Source organism: Camelina sativa, chromosome 8 (assembly GCF_030686135.1).
Source record: "Camelina sativa cultivar CO46 ecotype springtype chromosome 8, ASM3068613v1".
In the NCBI taxonomy this organism is placed as follows: Eukaryota; Viridiplantae; Streptophyta; class Magnoliopsida; order Brassicales; family Brassicaceae; genus Camelina; species Camelina sativa.
In genome coordinates this window covers 21,157,503-21,171,672 of record NC_141887.1, presented here as the reverse complement: position 1 = coordinate 21,171,672, position 14,170 = coordinate 21,157,503, and the positions used below count along the sequence as shown (strand labels likewise).

General features: G+C 42.0%; 2 protein-coding genes across 9 annotated transcripts; both read right to left on the bottom strand.

The window, feature by feature from the left end:
• Positions 1–2,821: 2,821 nt before the first annotated feature.
• On the bottom strand, positions 2,822–9,193 carry LOC104707451 (disease resistance protein TAO1). Of its 8 annotated transcripts, none has more exons than XM_087461563.1 (6): positions 7,335–7,474; positions 6,433–6,960; positions 5,166–6,347; positions 4,751–5,056; positions 4,178–4,454; positions 2,822–3,318 (listed from the first exon to the last, which is right to left on the bottom strand). In XM_087461563.1, the coding sequence occupies exons 2-6, from the start codon at positions 6,487–6,489 to the stop codon at positions 3,200–3,202; spliced, it is 1,941 nt and encodes a 646-aa protein (XP_087317689.1). In that variant the 5' UTR covers positions 6,490–6,960; positions 7,335–7,474; the 3' UTR covers positions 2,822–3,199. The 8 variants fall into 8 exon arrangements, with proteins under 8 accessions (XP_087317689.1, XP_087317688.1, XP_019084078.1 ...); XM_087461562.1 differs by having other exon boundaries at positions 5,166–6,288; XM_019228533.2 differs by having other exon boundaries at positions 2,822–4,454; positions 5,166–6,288; positions 7,335–9,193.
• LOC104707452 (5-amino-6-(5-phospho-D-ribitylamino)uracil phosphatase, chloroplastic) lies at positions 7,448–8,803 on the bottom strand. Its single transcript, XM_010423804.3, has one exon. It carries the CDS (start codon positions 8,801–8,803, stop codon positions 7,673–7,675), a length of 1,131 nt encoding a protein of 376 aa, XP_010422106.2. The 3' UTR covers positions 7,448–7,672.
• Positions 9,194–14,170: the final 4,977 nt, after the last annotated feature.

Here is a 14,170-nt window from a genome sequence, read left to right as displayed (position 1 = left end):
GAATGTTGTCTCATAAGTATAGATTGTGACTGAATCTTGTTTGTTGCCTAGCTAAAATGTTCAAATGTGGGGGACAAAAACAATAGAGTGTTTTACAATGCTCTAAAGGAACGTTTTTCCCAGAATTTGATTCATGAGATAACATACCCACATGGGGCTTGTCTTACCGATATGGAGAGTATTAAAGCTGAGGGCATACGTTTTTTCTCCCATCAATTGACACATAAGCCTTTGGAGTTTACTGGTATCACTGTTGATGCTTTGCGACTGTTACTTCCGTTCCGGTGTTCAGTGCACGAGCAGAATCAGCTAATTATGCTTGTTACAGCCGATGAGGTGAAACAGGTTCTCTATTCCATGCCTCTGAACAAGTCTCCTGGCCCGGATGGTTACACGGTAGAGTTTTTTAAGAGTTGTTGGTCTATAGTCGGCTCAGATCTCACAAATGCTGTTCAATCTTTTTTCATGTTTGGTTTCCTCCCAAAAGGTCTCAATGCCACGATCCTTGCCCTTATCCCTAAGACAACTAACGCTCGGGAAATGAAGGACTACAGGCCTATCTCCTGTTGCAATGTCTTGTACAAGATCATCTCGAAGCTCCTGGCAAACCGTCTCAAATCCATATTACCAGGTTTTATTGCTCCAAACCAATCTGCCTTCATCAAGGACCGGTTGTTAATGGAGAACCTGCTTCTTGCAACAGAAATAGTTAAGGACTATCACCGGTATGACCTCTCTCCTTGCTGTGCCATGAAGATTGATATTTCAAAAGCTTTCGATTCAGTGCAATGGCCTTTCCTGTTCAATGTGTTGGAGGCTTTAAATCTCCCGGAACAGTTCATTCATTGGATTCGTTTGTGTGTATCCACGGCTTCTTTTTCGGTCCAAATCAATGGTGAACTGGCTGGTTATTTCAATAGTGAGAGGGGTTTACGGCAAGGTTGTTCTCTCTCGCCTTACCTCTTCGTGATTTGCATGAATGTCTTGTCCTCTCTTCTTGACCAGGCCGATGTGAATCGTCAGTTTGGTTATCATCCTCGTTGTAGGCACCGCAACTTACACATCTTTGCTTTACGGACGACATCATGGTTTTCTCAGATGGGCAAGCTTCCTCCTTAGCAGGCATACTCGAGGTTTTCAAAGATTTTGCGGCGATGTCCGGGCTTACTATTAGTCTAGAGAAGTCGACTTTGTTCCTGGCCGGAGTCTCAAATTCCTCTTGTGCAAAGCTCCTGGCTCAGTTTCCCTTCGCATCTGGCTCTCTACCTGTTCGTTACTTGGGCTTACCACTTTTAACAAGGCAAATGACTATTCATGATTGCCTTCCATTGATAGAAAAGATAAAGGCCCGCATTGGTTCATGGAAGCATAGATTTTTATCCTTTGCAGGACGGTTACAGTTGCTCAGCTTGGTGATTGCGAGTCTCACTAATTTTTGGATTTCAGCTTTCAGGCTGCCCAGTGCTTGTGTTCATGAGATTGAACGCCTTTGTGCAGCATTTCTTTGGTCTGGACTGGATCTCAATGGAAGAAAAAATAAACTTGCTTGGGAGGATGTGTGTAAGCCTAAGTCTGAAGGTGGTCTGGGTTTGAAGTCTATTGTTGAGGTCAACAAGGTTAGCTGTTTTAAATTAATTTGGCGGATAGTCTCAGCTTCGAACTCTCTTTGGGTCAACTGGATCAAGAGGGAGCTCTTGCGTTCATCTTCCTTTTGGTCAGTCAGGGAATCCACAACCTTGGGCTCGTGGATATGGAAGAAATTACTCAAGTACAGACCCTTGGCAAAGCCTTTTCACATGATAGACGTTCAGAACGGTCTTCACACATCGTTTTGGTATGACACTTGGTGCTCTCTTGGTTGTCTTTACGATCTCCTAGGGGACCAGGGGTTCATTACTCTTGGCATTCTTTCCACTGCTACAGTTGCGTCAGTTCTTCAGTCTCACCGGGGTCGCCGTCACCGCTCTGCTTTGCTCAACAATATTGAGTTGGAGATTGGTGAGCTCAGAGGTTGGGGACAGCGTGCCCAAGGTGACAATGCTCTGTGGCGACAGTCTAATGGGACATACATGCCTCGGTTTTCAACTTCAGAGACATGGCTACAACTAAGGTGAGTGGTTTCAACAGTGGGTTGGTATCCATGTGTTTGGTTTGCTGACTTTGTTCCAAAGTATTCTTTCATGCTCTGGCTTGCTGTGCGGCACCGGCTTGCTACCGGAGAACGCATGCTATCCTGGAACCGCGGTTTGAATCCCTCGTGTGTGTTCTGTCAGGCGCCAATCGAGACCCTTGGTCATCTTTTCTTTGCTTGCCCTTATTCGGTTCGAGTATGGAAAACCTCACCAGCCAACGCACTGCTACTCAACCTGTTTCACTCAGATTCTGTCTCTCCTTTCGAGTGCCACGATCACAGGTACAACGTGTTTCCTTCTACGCATTATCTTCCAAGCCGCTGTTCACTCGATTTGGTTGGAGCGTAACCGGCGACGTCATGGGGATAAGTCTACCACCTCTGCGCAATTAACCAAGTTCTTGGATAGACTGGTCCGTAACAAGCTCCTTTCGCTGCAGCAACACACGACCAAGTATGCTGATGGCCTGCAACTATGGCTTCCAACTCGACATTGACTCATTCTCCTCTTTTACTTTATTCCAATTTTTTAAAAATTTGTATAATTCTTTTGATTCAAGGACACATTTATTGTAAAAAGGAACTTTTTTTTGTTTTGAATATATTTTCACATTCATTCAAAAAAAAAAAAATGTTCAAATCAAATGATATTAACATATACAACACAAAAAGTAAAGAGTATAGGTATGATGAGTGTGTACATATTTGTATTCATCCCTCTTTTAACCTGTTCCAGTTATATACAGAAACTACAAAATTTTGCGAATTATGCAACATATACTGAATTCAATCGTTAGACAAATTACACATAACCCAACATCACACACTGATACACATAAATCAACATCTTAGCCAAGCCCTGCAACATATGAATCTCATTGTAAATTTCACTCGTTTGCCTCTATTCTTCGTCTCTACACTGTCATGATCTCCATCGACTTCAGCTCGACAGTTCCAGTGTTAATTTCGTAGCATTTATCTTCAGACTCATCGCCATCTCTCTCTCTCTCTCTTCATGTCCATAAATATGACAGACTTAGAGTTGGATTACCCCGCATCCTTTTATATTTATGTCGCTATGGTCGACTTTGAAGTCAATGAACAGCTCCTTCGATGCCACAGCCCCTTCAAACTCAAAGATGTACAAATGCTCAGTAACATAGCGAACTGGAGAGTAGCCCGTAGGTCTGCATGGAACAAAGACGCCAGGATTATGTTTTTCCATGATGAGATACCATATTCTTATATTTTTCCTAACAAACACCTGCTTCTCCTTGTCCTCTTTATTAGCCAGCAAGATACAAGCCTTAAACCTCGAGGTTTTAGAAAGAGGCCTTTTATTCAAGTTTACCATTACGGAACTTCCAGTAATAGCTCGATAAGTGAAGTTTTCAGGCACTTCTTCACCAGGTAACATTGCAAAGTGAGTTCCAGTCTGAATGATGAGTTCCCTTGCTTCTTTATTCAGTTTGAGGCAGTTAATAAGCAAAAGATTCTTTGTATTGTGAAAGGAGCAATCGAGTCTCACTAAAGAGTCGCAATCTTCTGCCCTTAAGAGAATTAAGGAATCCGGAAGCTGTGGGATTGATACTAGCTTCTTGCATCCAATGAGTACAAGTATTTGAAGACGAGTGAATTTCTTGACCGACGGAGAAATTTCTTGGATTTCTGTATCTTTACATACCAACTCTGTGATGATATCAAGAGCATGCGCGAATACCTCGAGGTTTTCACTGAATGACATGCCAAAGGAGGAAAGATGAGACCATGAGTTGATCGACGAAGGCACTTCTTTTATTGCGGTTTCCGGGATCTGTAGGAGCCTAATATTTGTGGAAATCTCAGGGAAACTTTTCAGCATCAAACAATCACATAAATGAAGTTCCTCAAGAGATTCCAAGTTGATGTTGGTAGGAATAACCTCTAGTTTTGAGCATCCATTTGCATTCAGTTTTCGCAATTTATGAAGATTTCCAATAGAGGAGGGCAGCTCTACCAGACTAGTGCACATATCAAGTTTCAATACTTGGAGATTAGTGGCATTACCTATAGAGGACGGGAGCTCCACCAGACTTGAACATCCCGTGAGATTCAAAAAGCAGAGATTCATGGCATTTCCAATCCAGGAAGGAAGCTCCACCAAACTTGAGCATTTAGAAATGTCCAAATCTTTTAGATTAGTGGCATTCAAGGACGGTAGCTCCACCAAACTTGAGCACGAAGAAAGATACATATATTGAAGGTTAGTGGCACTTGAGAGATCAGGTAATTCCTTTAGGTTTTTCGACATATTCAAATTTATATGCTTGAGGTTTCCAAGCGGCTGTACAAATAAGCAAAGAAAACACAAGAAAGCACATTAAATTACTATTTACTAGCAAGCAGAGAAAAATAATAAACTTCTAGACCTTAAGATTTACTTCAAATAATAAAGATGTATGCAAAAAAAAAAAGTGATCAGTCCTTTTTGAAACCTAACTGATGTATGCAAAAAAAAAAAAAAAGAAAAGAAAAAAAAATTATAAAGACAAAAAAAAAAAAAAAAAAAAAAAAAAAAAAAGATAAATCAAACAAAAACTTTAAAATAGGCAAGAATTTAAACACATGAAAGTTCCTTACTCGATCTCCTTCCCATAGCTTATGAAGTTGGCTGTCTACCATATATAATTCGACTAGGCACTCCGTACCAAAATTGGAAGGCAGACATGTCATTGGAAAATGTTCCCAATATAGTAACCGTAGTTTTTGAGATAGATGATTCAAAGCTTCCGGAGAGCAGCATAACTTAGGACTCCCATTACAATACATACACTTGAATCTTAAGAATTTAAGGTTGGTCATCCCTTCAAAAGCCCTTTCACTTATACTCAATTTGTCTGTCAATCCAGATAACTCAAAGTGTATGCCTATAACACTTTTAGTACCCTGTAAATAGAACATAAAGAAAGGTATAGAACTAGAGATGGTTAGTCATCAAATATATTTAATTTTCAAAGAGTAATCTAATATATAGAAGACTAAAACTAAAACTAACCGTGTCATTAGTGAGTACTTCACATATATCTCTAGCATCAACCAAATATTGACGCTTCCCAGGTTCACGAATGGATTTGTTCCCGGTCTCATGACGAACAATTTCTTTACCCAGTTGTTCTAGCAGATTGTGCATATATACACGTCCATTTACAATAGAAATCAGAGATCTCTCACATAAAATGCGCAACTGTTGCCTTACATCCAAGAAGTTCTTTCCGAGATGATCTTCCACTCTCTCAACCATTTGATAGTTGAAAAGACAAGCTATATGAACGAATAAATCTTTATCTTCATCACATAAAGCATCGTAACTGAACATTAAAATGCTTTGAATGCTGGCATCAAGGCGAGTTCTTAGCCTTGGTAGTGCATCTATCCACTCTTGCTTAGACATTCCTCGGAAATGGGAGCCCATAACTCTTAAACCCAATGGCAGTTTACCCAAAAGGTTTGTAACTTCCCATGAAAGTGACTCAAAACCATTTTTGGGGAACTTTTGATCAAAAGCATACATACAAAAGATGAGAGAAGCTTCATATACTGACGGGAAATCCACCTTGTATATATTATTGATGCCATGTGACTTCAAAAGTTTTTGGTCTTGAGTTGTGATGATGATCCGACTTCCGTGACCAAACCAGCTAGTCTCTTTTGCGATGGCATCTAACTGTATAGACTGATCAATGTTATCAAGAACAATCAACACTTTCTTGTCATTCAACCTGTCTTGTACAACTCCAAGATGAGGGATCTCAATATCCTTGTGGTTGAGTATCTCGGACAGAAACTGTTTCTGTAAGTACAACTTTGCACTATAGTCATCAGAAGACACTCGCCTTGTAGAGGTTAACTCTTTGATATCCTCCATAAAGACGCTCAAATCGAAACTGCTAGAGAGTTGGTTATATAAATATCTAGCGATGGTGGTCTTCCCAATCCCAGATGGACCCCAAATCCCAATCATCCTGACCTCATCCGATTCTAGACCTAACATTGTTCCCATATTTTTCATATGAGCTCCCATTCCAACTAAACTATTGAAGTCTCTTGATGGTGTGGAATTATTCAACTTATTTGAAACATCCATAGCTATTTTTTCTATCATGTCAGCTTCACTAACCCTATGAAAAAACACCGAGAGCAATATGTTTGTAACATATCCGTTAATTATGTGTAATTGCTACAAAATACAAATAAACATATGTTTAATGTGTTTGCAAAATATGAATTAGTTAGCATAAGTAGGAGGAGTTAAGAGAGCTAACCAGTTGCGTGAATGCTCTCCGGCGATTGTGGCCACACCCTCCAAAGCTATTCTCCATCTCTTAATCTCATTTCTTGGTTTACCTTTACAAGTTTTGTTGAACACTTTCCCAAAGGCTCCCATCTGTTTCTTGACGTCAGTTGGATCTACATCATAGAAAATGGTCATCACTATTTGACTCAACTCTTCTCTAGACTTCATGATCTCCACCAACTCATTCAGGCACCAGGACGAGGAAGCGTAGTTCCTAGAAAGCAAGACGATGGCGATCCTTGATCCTTTGATAGCTTCTATGAGCTCAGGACCAATTGACTTGCCCCTCTCGATATCGTTATCAATGTATGGATCGATTCCTTTTCCTCTTAACTCTTTAAGGATGTGAGTAAGAAATGTTTTTCGGACATCTTCCCCGTGGAAGCTCAGGAAGACATGGTGTTTCCAAGTTCTTGACAAAGACGATGGAGGAACTGATGAAGAAGAAGATGAGGGAGAATCTACTTCTTTGCTGTTTTGGTGGAATCTGAGTTTTCTAAAAAGCGTGGAAATGGAAAAAGAAGAATTCATTAGTAAGGTGAAGAGAGGGTCGAGATCTAGAACATGATGGAGAAAGGATTAACAAAGATTGTATAGAACTAACTATATTGCATACTAAGCGTTGACTGACTTTGTTCTTGAGTCTTCGTTTAATATTAAAAGGAAAAACAAAAACTGTTTATTGAGGACACGGTTTGTCGGAAAAAAAAAAAGAGAGAGAGAGAACTAAATAGTTTTCAAAAGTAGAAAATATGTAATTTTGTTTTACAATTTGAACAATGGGTAACTTTTACTTATTCCACAACCAGTAAGGCAGTAACTTAATTGGATTATTTGACAGAATAGACTGCTGAGAAAATCGTGTGTTACCTCAAGAGGTTGAGTTTGCAATGATCAACGCCGCTACTCCTGGTCGTATCTCTCTGAGGATTGGCGTAATGATGAAACAAAGGAATACGAATTCTGAAATGTTCAAAAAGATGTTTTGGAACAAATGATCAGACTTCAACATATATGATGAATGTTATCTCACAAGTATACAACATTAAAACTAAGTAGGAACTAAGTATATGTATGAGTGTACATTTATATTTATCCCTCGTTTAAACTTGTTCCAATTATACACAGAAACTAAAACATGTTGTGAATTACACGAGGAAGAATCCAAATCTCATAAGACTGTACAATATCACAGAAGATCACTTCCATCAGAAGATATCATCAACTGCTACAGCTGACGAAGGCCGCTCATGCTCATCTTCCCTTTCCATCTCCAATTCCGGTTCGAATTCCGTCAAATCCGTATCTGCAAGTTTCTTCAAATCAATAATCGATAACTCGTCTAGTCTTCTTACCACCAGCTCAGCTGCACCAAGCTCATAAATCGGGTGTTTACTAGCCACAGCCACACACTTCATCCTCCCATCATGAGCAGCTTCAATGGTCTGATTCGAGTTTCCAAACACAATGCAACGTTCCGGTATGAAATCAAGAAGCTGTGCTGCGTAAATGAACATCTCAGGATCCGGTTTACCTCTGTAAACATCTTCAGACGCAACTATCACACTGAAGAACTTCCGTATACCTACAGATCCAACAGCATTCTCTAATGTCTCCCGAGGACGAGTCGATACCAAAGCCATTGGGATCTTATTATTCATCAAGACATTCACAAACTCCTGTGACCCGTCTCTTAGTCTATACACTCCTCCATGTAAAGCTTTAAAGATCTCTTCTTTACGCTTAGCCATCCTTCTCACTTGAACAGGATCTCTCGACCAACACAGAACCTCTGAAATCGCCTGCTCGTTTTTCATCCCTTCGACACGTCTGAGCATAAAAGCAGGAGGAGGAGACTTGCCTTCTTCCTGAGCCAAAGTAAGCCATGACTTGTTATCAAGATCAGGATTATCTTCAATCAACACTCCTTCCCACTCAAATATCGCACCTAACCAACCACAACCCATACGTTCCTGCCTAAGTAAAGGATTATGCAATGAAGGCTTATCAGCTTTGTTCTCAGGAGGCCACACACCGGGTTTATCATCCGCACCGGAGTCAAGATAGTTCCAAGTTTTAGGTAACCTCTCGTCTTTCTTCTTCTTATACGCAGGCATCTCTTTCGTCAGTTCCATCGCAACAGCCCTGATCGGTACCACAGACCACATTCGACTCTGTTTCACACTCTGCATCACCAGATGATTCGCACTAACATCTAGCTTCACCGGAAAGCGAACTACGTTCTGTGATCTCTGAGTTTTCGATTCGTTCTTAACCGAAACCCTCACAATCGAAGGTCGATGACCGACCAAAGACACAGCTCCAATAGCATCCACCATGATTAACAGAACCAAGAAACTCAAATTCAATTCCAAATCTCTACCAACCTATGATTATCAAACCCCACAACCTGTGAGAAAGCTGCAAGAGACCTTAATCAAAGATAGAATCCAAGAATCCAAAAACAGCTTTCCCACCGCTAGAGAACACAAACCCAAATCCAATCACTTCACCAAAGTATCCATTTAGAAAAGAGAGAAACTTTAGAAGTAAGAAACCCTAAAAGATTAAAACTTTACACAAGACCCAGATGAAGAAACTTGAAGATCCGATCTATGTACACAAACACAAGAAACCCAAGATCAAAATCAGAAAATTTCAAAAGAGGGAATTTTCGATTGAAACCTGTAAAATGGAAACAACCGAGAGAGATGAATAAAAACCAAATCTTTTTTTTTTTTTCTTGAATTGAAGGTTTAATTGTGATTCTCTTTAAATTTCAATATTTTTATTATTTTGTTCTTGAATTTTATATTTGTTTTTGTGGTATATAATAATTCACACATAATCCAGATATTTCTCATTTTTTATTTTGACGGTGCGTAAGATATCCACGTGGCAGTAATCGGTGGTGTCTACGAAAAAGTTTATTCTACGTTGGAAAATAGCGGTACAAGAGAGGAGATTACTGTTTTGCCACGTCTCTTCAAACTTTTAAGTCACGTGTCTATTAACACAACATGTATCAGTTTTTTTTGACAATGCAGACTGCAGAGTCTAGGGCCCAGTGTCGTTCAGGCCCATTTAAAAAACGATACAACTCGATTTTAAAATTTTAGAGTGCAGAGAGATTCTCAAATGTTCAAAAACTCAAATTTGATAAAGTTAGTGGATAAAAACTTGAGGTTAGAGTTAGAATCCATCGACGCTTTCCTTTATAAACTTCTTTCATTTACAACTTTAAAAACATATTTTACAGAGGTATCATGCAATGCGAATGAGTTAATTTGTCGATAATAACAAGACGAATCTCTCTCTAGAATCTCTCTCTCCCTCTTTCCTTGGTTCCCGACGCCGGCCTCACGCTGGTTGTCGGAAATTTCTTCCCTGGATGACAAAGAAAAAAAGGAAACCTTTTAGGGGAGTCGTTCCTGGCTCATCTAAGTTTATCACCGTCTACGCCCGCGCTTCATCTTCCCTCTCCAGTAGGCTGCGAGTAGGTAACTCCTCTAGCGGGGGCATCGATGGCGGTGGACACTCTGAGGGATCTGTTATGATATCCTGCGCGGAATCCCCCGTCCCACACCCTCCCTTCGGCTTAGATCTGAAATCGCGAGCTACCTTGGGAACTGCGCCAATCCCAGATCCAAGCCCAGCGGCAAATCCCCTGCCTGCCTCCACTGTTGAGACTCCCGTCTCCGGTGTTGAGTCAACAATAACCCAAGACCATGAGTCGCCTTCTATAAATAATGCCCAATTGACGGTCCCTGCGACTGTCTTGGCCATTCCGGGTCAGCAAAACCCTCCTGTCACCACCGATACAGCTACAAAGACTCCTCCTAAATCTGTTACTGCGGTTTCTGAGCTCTGGGTTGATCGGGTGAAGGGATCTTCAAAACGCCTCTCCAAGACAGACGATGGCTTCACTCTCCCGTCTGGAGAATTATGTGTTAGCATCCCTAACGAAGTCATCGAGAGGAACATACGCACTTGGGACTTCTTCATTCTTGGTCAGTTCTATTCTGATCCACCCTCTCAAGGGACCATCCACAACATTGCAAATGGTATCTGGAGCAGAAATTACAGAGACATCACTGTCTCGAAGTTGGAAGGAAACGCCTACCTGTTCAGGATTCCTAACTCCCACACCCGACATCGAGATCTCACCCAAAGATTGTGGCAGATCGAGGGTCAAACCATGTTCGTTGCTAAGTGGGAACCAGGGTTCACCCCTGAGAAACCCGAACTATCCTCTGCCCCAATTTGGATTGAATTGAGGGATGTGCCGCTGCAGTTCTTCCATGAGGAAGGTCTGCAACGCATTGCCAGCCTCGTGGGAGATCCTAAGAGTCTCCATCCCGCAACAGCAAACAAAACCAACCTGGACGTGGCTAAGGTGCTCACTGTCATTGATCCGAGAAAACTGCTACCGGAAGCTGTAAACGTGCAGTTTGAATCCGGCCAAATCAGTAGGATACTGGTCTCTAGCCCTTGGATGCCACCAGTGTGTACTCATTGCAAAGAAATTGGACACAGCATCAAACGATGCAGGTTAGCGCCCATCACATGTACATCCTGGTCCTCTTCATCCCACACCACTGCAGCTTGCCCGAAATCCAAATCTGCACCTTCGAAGCACCGACGGAAACAGCGAAGGAAGAGATCAAAGACTCCCGACTCTCGTATTCAGACAGAACAGAGTGGCATAGAACAGCGCTGGCAGATAAAACCAGCTCCGACAGAGCCTAGCTTACAATCACATGCTTACGTTGTCAACACCGTCATGCGTCAAACAAAAGATCTGGTAGTGGTGTCTAATGGGCCTCCTGCTCAGAGTTTAGTTGCAGGGACATCTTACAAGCCCATTGTTGCCAGTTCATCTGCCGCGACTCAACCTGTTCCATCAGAGGATGCGGTATATGCGGACTCTTCTGACATCCCTTCATCGGACTCGGAGGAGGAAAAGTTTATCAAAGTGCTTTCTAAGCAGAAGCAAAAACTCCTAAGGGGAAACGGCCTCAATCTCTCTCTTTAAATATGTGTACAAAGGAAATTTTTTGTTGGAATGTCCGGGGATTTAATATAGTATTTCACCGGAGCGGATTTAAGAAGTGGTATAGGGCAAATAAGCCTATTTTTGGTGGTCTAGTAGAGACACACGTCAAGCAGCCAAAGGAAACGAAGTTCATTTCGAAGCTTCTTCCTGGCTGGTCTCTGGATTCTAATTATGCCTTCTCTGAGTTAGGGAAGATTTGGGTTGTCTGGGATCCTGCGGTCCAGGTTGTGATTGTTGCCAAATCCTTGCAAATGATTACGTGCGAGGTTCTTCTACCGGGTTCATGTAGATGGATTGTCGTCTCGATTGTCTACGCGGCGAATGAAGAGGACAAACGGAACGAGCTATGGACTGAGATTGTTGATTTGGGTGATTCTCAGGTTGTTGGTGATCGACCTTGGCTTGTACTCGGAGACTTTAACCAAACGCTTCATCCTCAGGAGCACTCCCAGCTGACATCTCTAAATGTTGATCGCAGAACAAGAAACCTCCGAACCTATTTGCTTTCTGCAGAGTTGTCGGACCTGGTGTACAAAGGGAATAAGTTTACCTGGTGGAATAAAAGCAAAACTAGGCCAGTGGCAAAGAAGTTGGACCGTATTCTGGTCAACGAAAGTTGGTGTATAGAGTTTCCATCCTCATTGGGGATTTTTGGTGAACCTGATTTTTCTGATCATGCCTCTTGCGCAGTGGTACTGGAAAAGGAGAAAAGACCCTTTAAGTTCTTCAACATCCTCGTCCAGAACCCAGATTTCCTAAATTTGGTTAGTGATAGGTTGTATTCGCTTAATGTTGTTGGCTCTGCCATGTACAGAGTTTCCAAGAAGCTGAAAGCCCTCAAAAAGCCGATCAAGGAGTTTAGTAGACTTAACTATTCCGGAATAGAGAAGCGCACTAAGGAGGCTCATGAACTGCTTTTGAGCTACCAAAACCTCACTCTAGCCGATCCCTCCATTACAAACGCAGAACTAGAATTGGAAGCACAGCGTAAGTGGAGCCTTCTTTCCACTGCTGAGGAGAGCTTTCTCCTACAAAAATCTAGAGTGCTATGGTTCACAGAAGGTGATGGAAACTCAGCCTATTTTCACAGAATGGCATAATCCAGGAAAGTTATAAACACGATTCATACTCTGTACGACGGTCAAGGAGTGAAGATTGAAACGCAAAAAGGGATCACTGACCATTGTGTGAAGTACTATGAGCAACTGCTTGGAGCTGAGGTAGGTCCTTGCCTACTCGAACAGGATGACATGAACCTGTTGTTGTCGTATCGCTGCTCTCCTCTCCAAATCAAAGATTTAGAACGTCTTTTCACAAAGAAGGAAGTCAAGGAAGCATTTTTCTCCCTGCCAAGGAATAAATCGTGCGGACCTGATGGCTACTCTGCTGAGTTTTTCAAAGCCTCGTGGAGCGTCATTGGTGCTGAAGTCACTGAAGCCATTGAAGAGTTCCTTAGCTCAGGAAGACTGTTAAAGCAATGGAATGCGACTACTATTGTCCTCATCCCGAAGACCTTGAATGCCTCAACAACCGCTGACTTTAGACCTATCTCTTGTCTAAACACACTATATAAGGTCATAGCAAAGTTACTTACGGGAAGACTTCAAAAGCTGCTTACCCTTGTCATATCTCCGGAGCAGTCTGCTTTCCTTCAAGGTAGGTCACTTGCTGAAAATTTCCTTCTAGCAACGGAGATGGTCCACGGATACAACTGGAGAAACATATCTCCCAGGGGAATGCTCAAGGTCGACCTGCGCAAAGCATTTGACACTGTACGTTGGGATTTTGTAATAGCTGCCTTGCGCGCCCTCGCTATCCCCAAAAAGTAAATGGCTGCAGCGGAGGTTTCTTTAAGAGCTCCCAAGGTTTAAGACAGGGAGACCCTCTTTCACCATACCTGTTCTTTCTTGCAATGGAGGTCTTCTCAAAGTTACTTCAATCTAGATTTGACAGTGTTTATGTTCACTATCATCCCAAAGCTATTGATCTTACCATCTCCCATCTCATGTTCGCCGATGACATTATGATCTTCTTCGATGGTGGTTGCTCCTCCCAACATGGCATTTGTGAAACTTTAGACGACTTTGCTTCTTGGTCGGGGTTGAGAGTCAATAAGGATAAAAGTCAGTTATTTCTTGCGGGACAAGACCAAATAGAAGCATATGTTGCTAACTCCTATGGCTTCCCGCTAGGCTCCTTACCAATCAGATACCTTGGACTCCCTCTAATGTGTAGAAAGCTTCGCATAGCGGAATACGAGCCTCTGCTTGACAAGATCACTAGAAGATTCCAATCCTGGTCCATCAAAGCCCTGTCCTTTGCGGGTCGGGTCCAGTTGATCTCCTCTGTCATATTTGGTTCCGTAAATTTCTGGATGTCCACTTTTATCCTCCCAAAAGTTTGCATCAAGAGAATAGAGCGCCTTTGCCAGAATTTCCTTTAGTCCGGAAATATTGATGAAGGCAAAGTTGCGAAGGTGGCTTGGGTATCATTATGCTTGCCTAAGGATGAAGGCGGTCTTGGTTTTAGGAGCCTCACAGATTGGAATAAGACCCTTCTGCTCAGGCTCATCTGGAGGTTGTTTGAGAATAATGGATCGATCTGGGCAGCTTGGCACCATCACCACCATATAAAGAATAGCTCCTTCTGG

Bases quoted from the DNA above. Each gene is read 5' to 3' on its own strand.
- LOC104707452 (XM_010423804.3), bottom strand. From the start codon at position 8,803: ATGGTGGATGCTATTGGAGCTGTGTCTTTGGTCGGTCATCGACCTTCG.
- LOC104707451 (XM_010423802.3), bottom strand. From the start codon at position 6,995: ATGAATTCTTCTTTTTCCATTTCCACGCTTTTTAGAAAACTCAGATTC. The intron at 6,289-6,432 runs GTTAGCTCTCTT...GTTTTTTCATAG, and splicing joins GGAGAGCATTCACGCAACTG to GGTTAGTGAAGCTGACATGA. The intron at 4,455-4,750 runs GTAAGGAACTTT...TTATTTGTACAG, and splicing joins AGCTATGGGAAGGAGATCGA to CCGCTTGGAAACCTCAAGCA.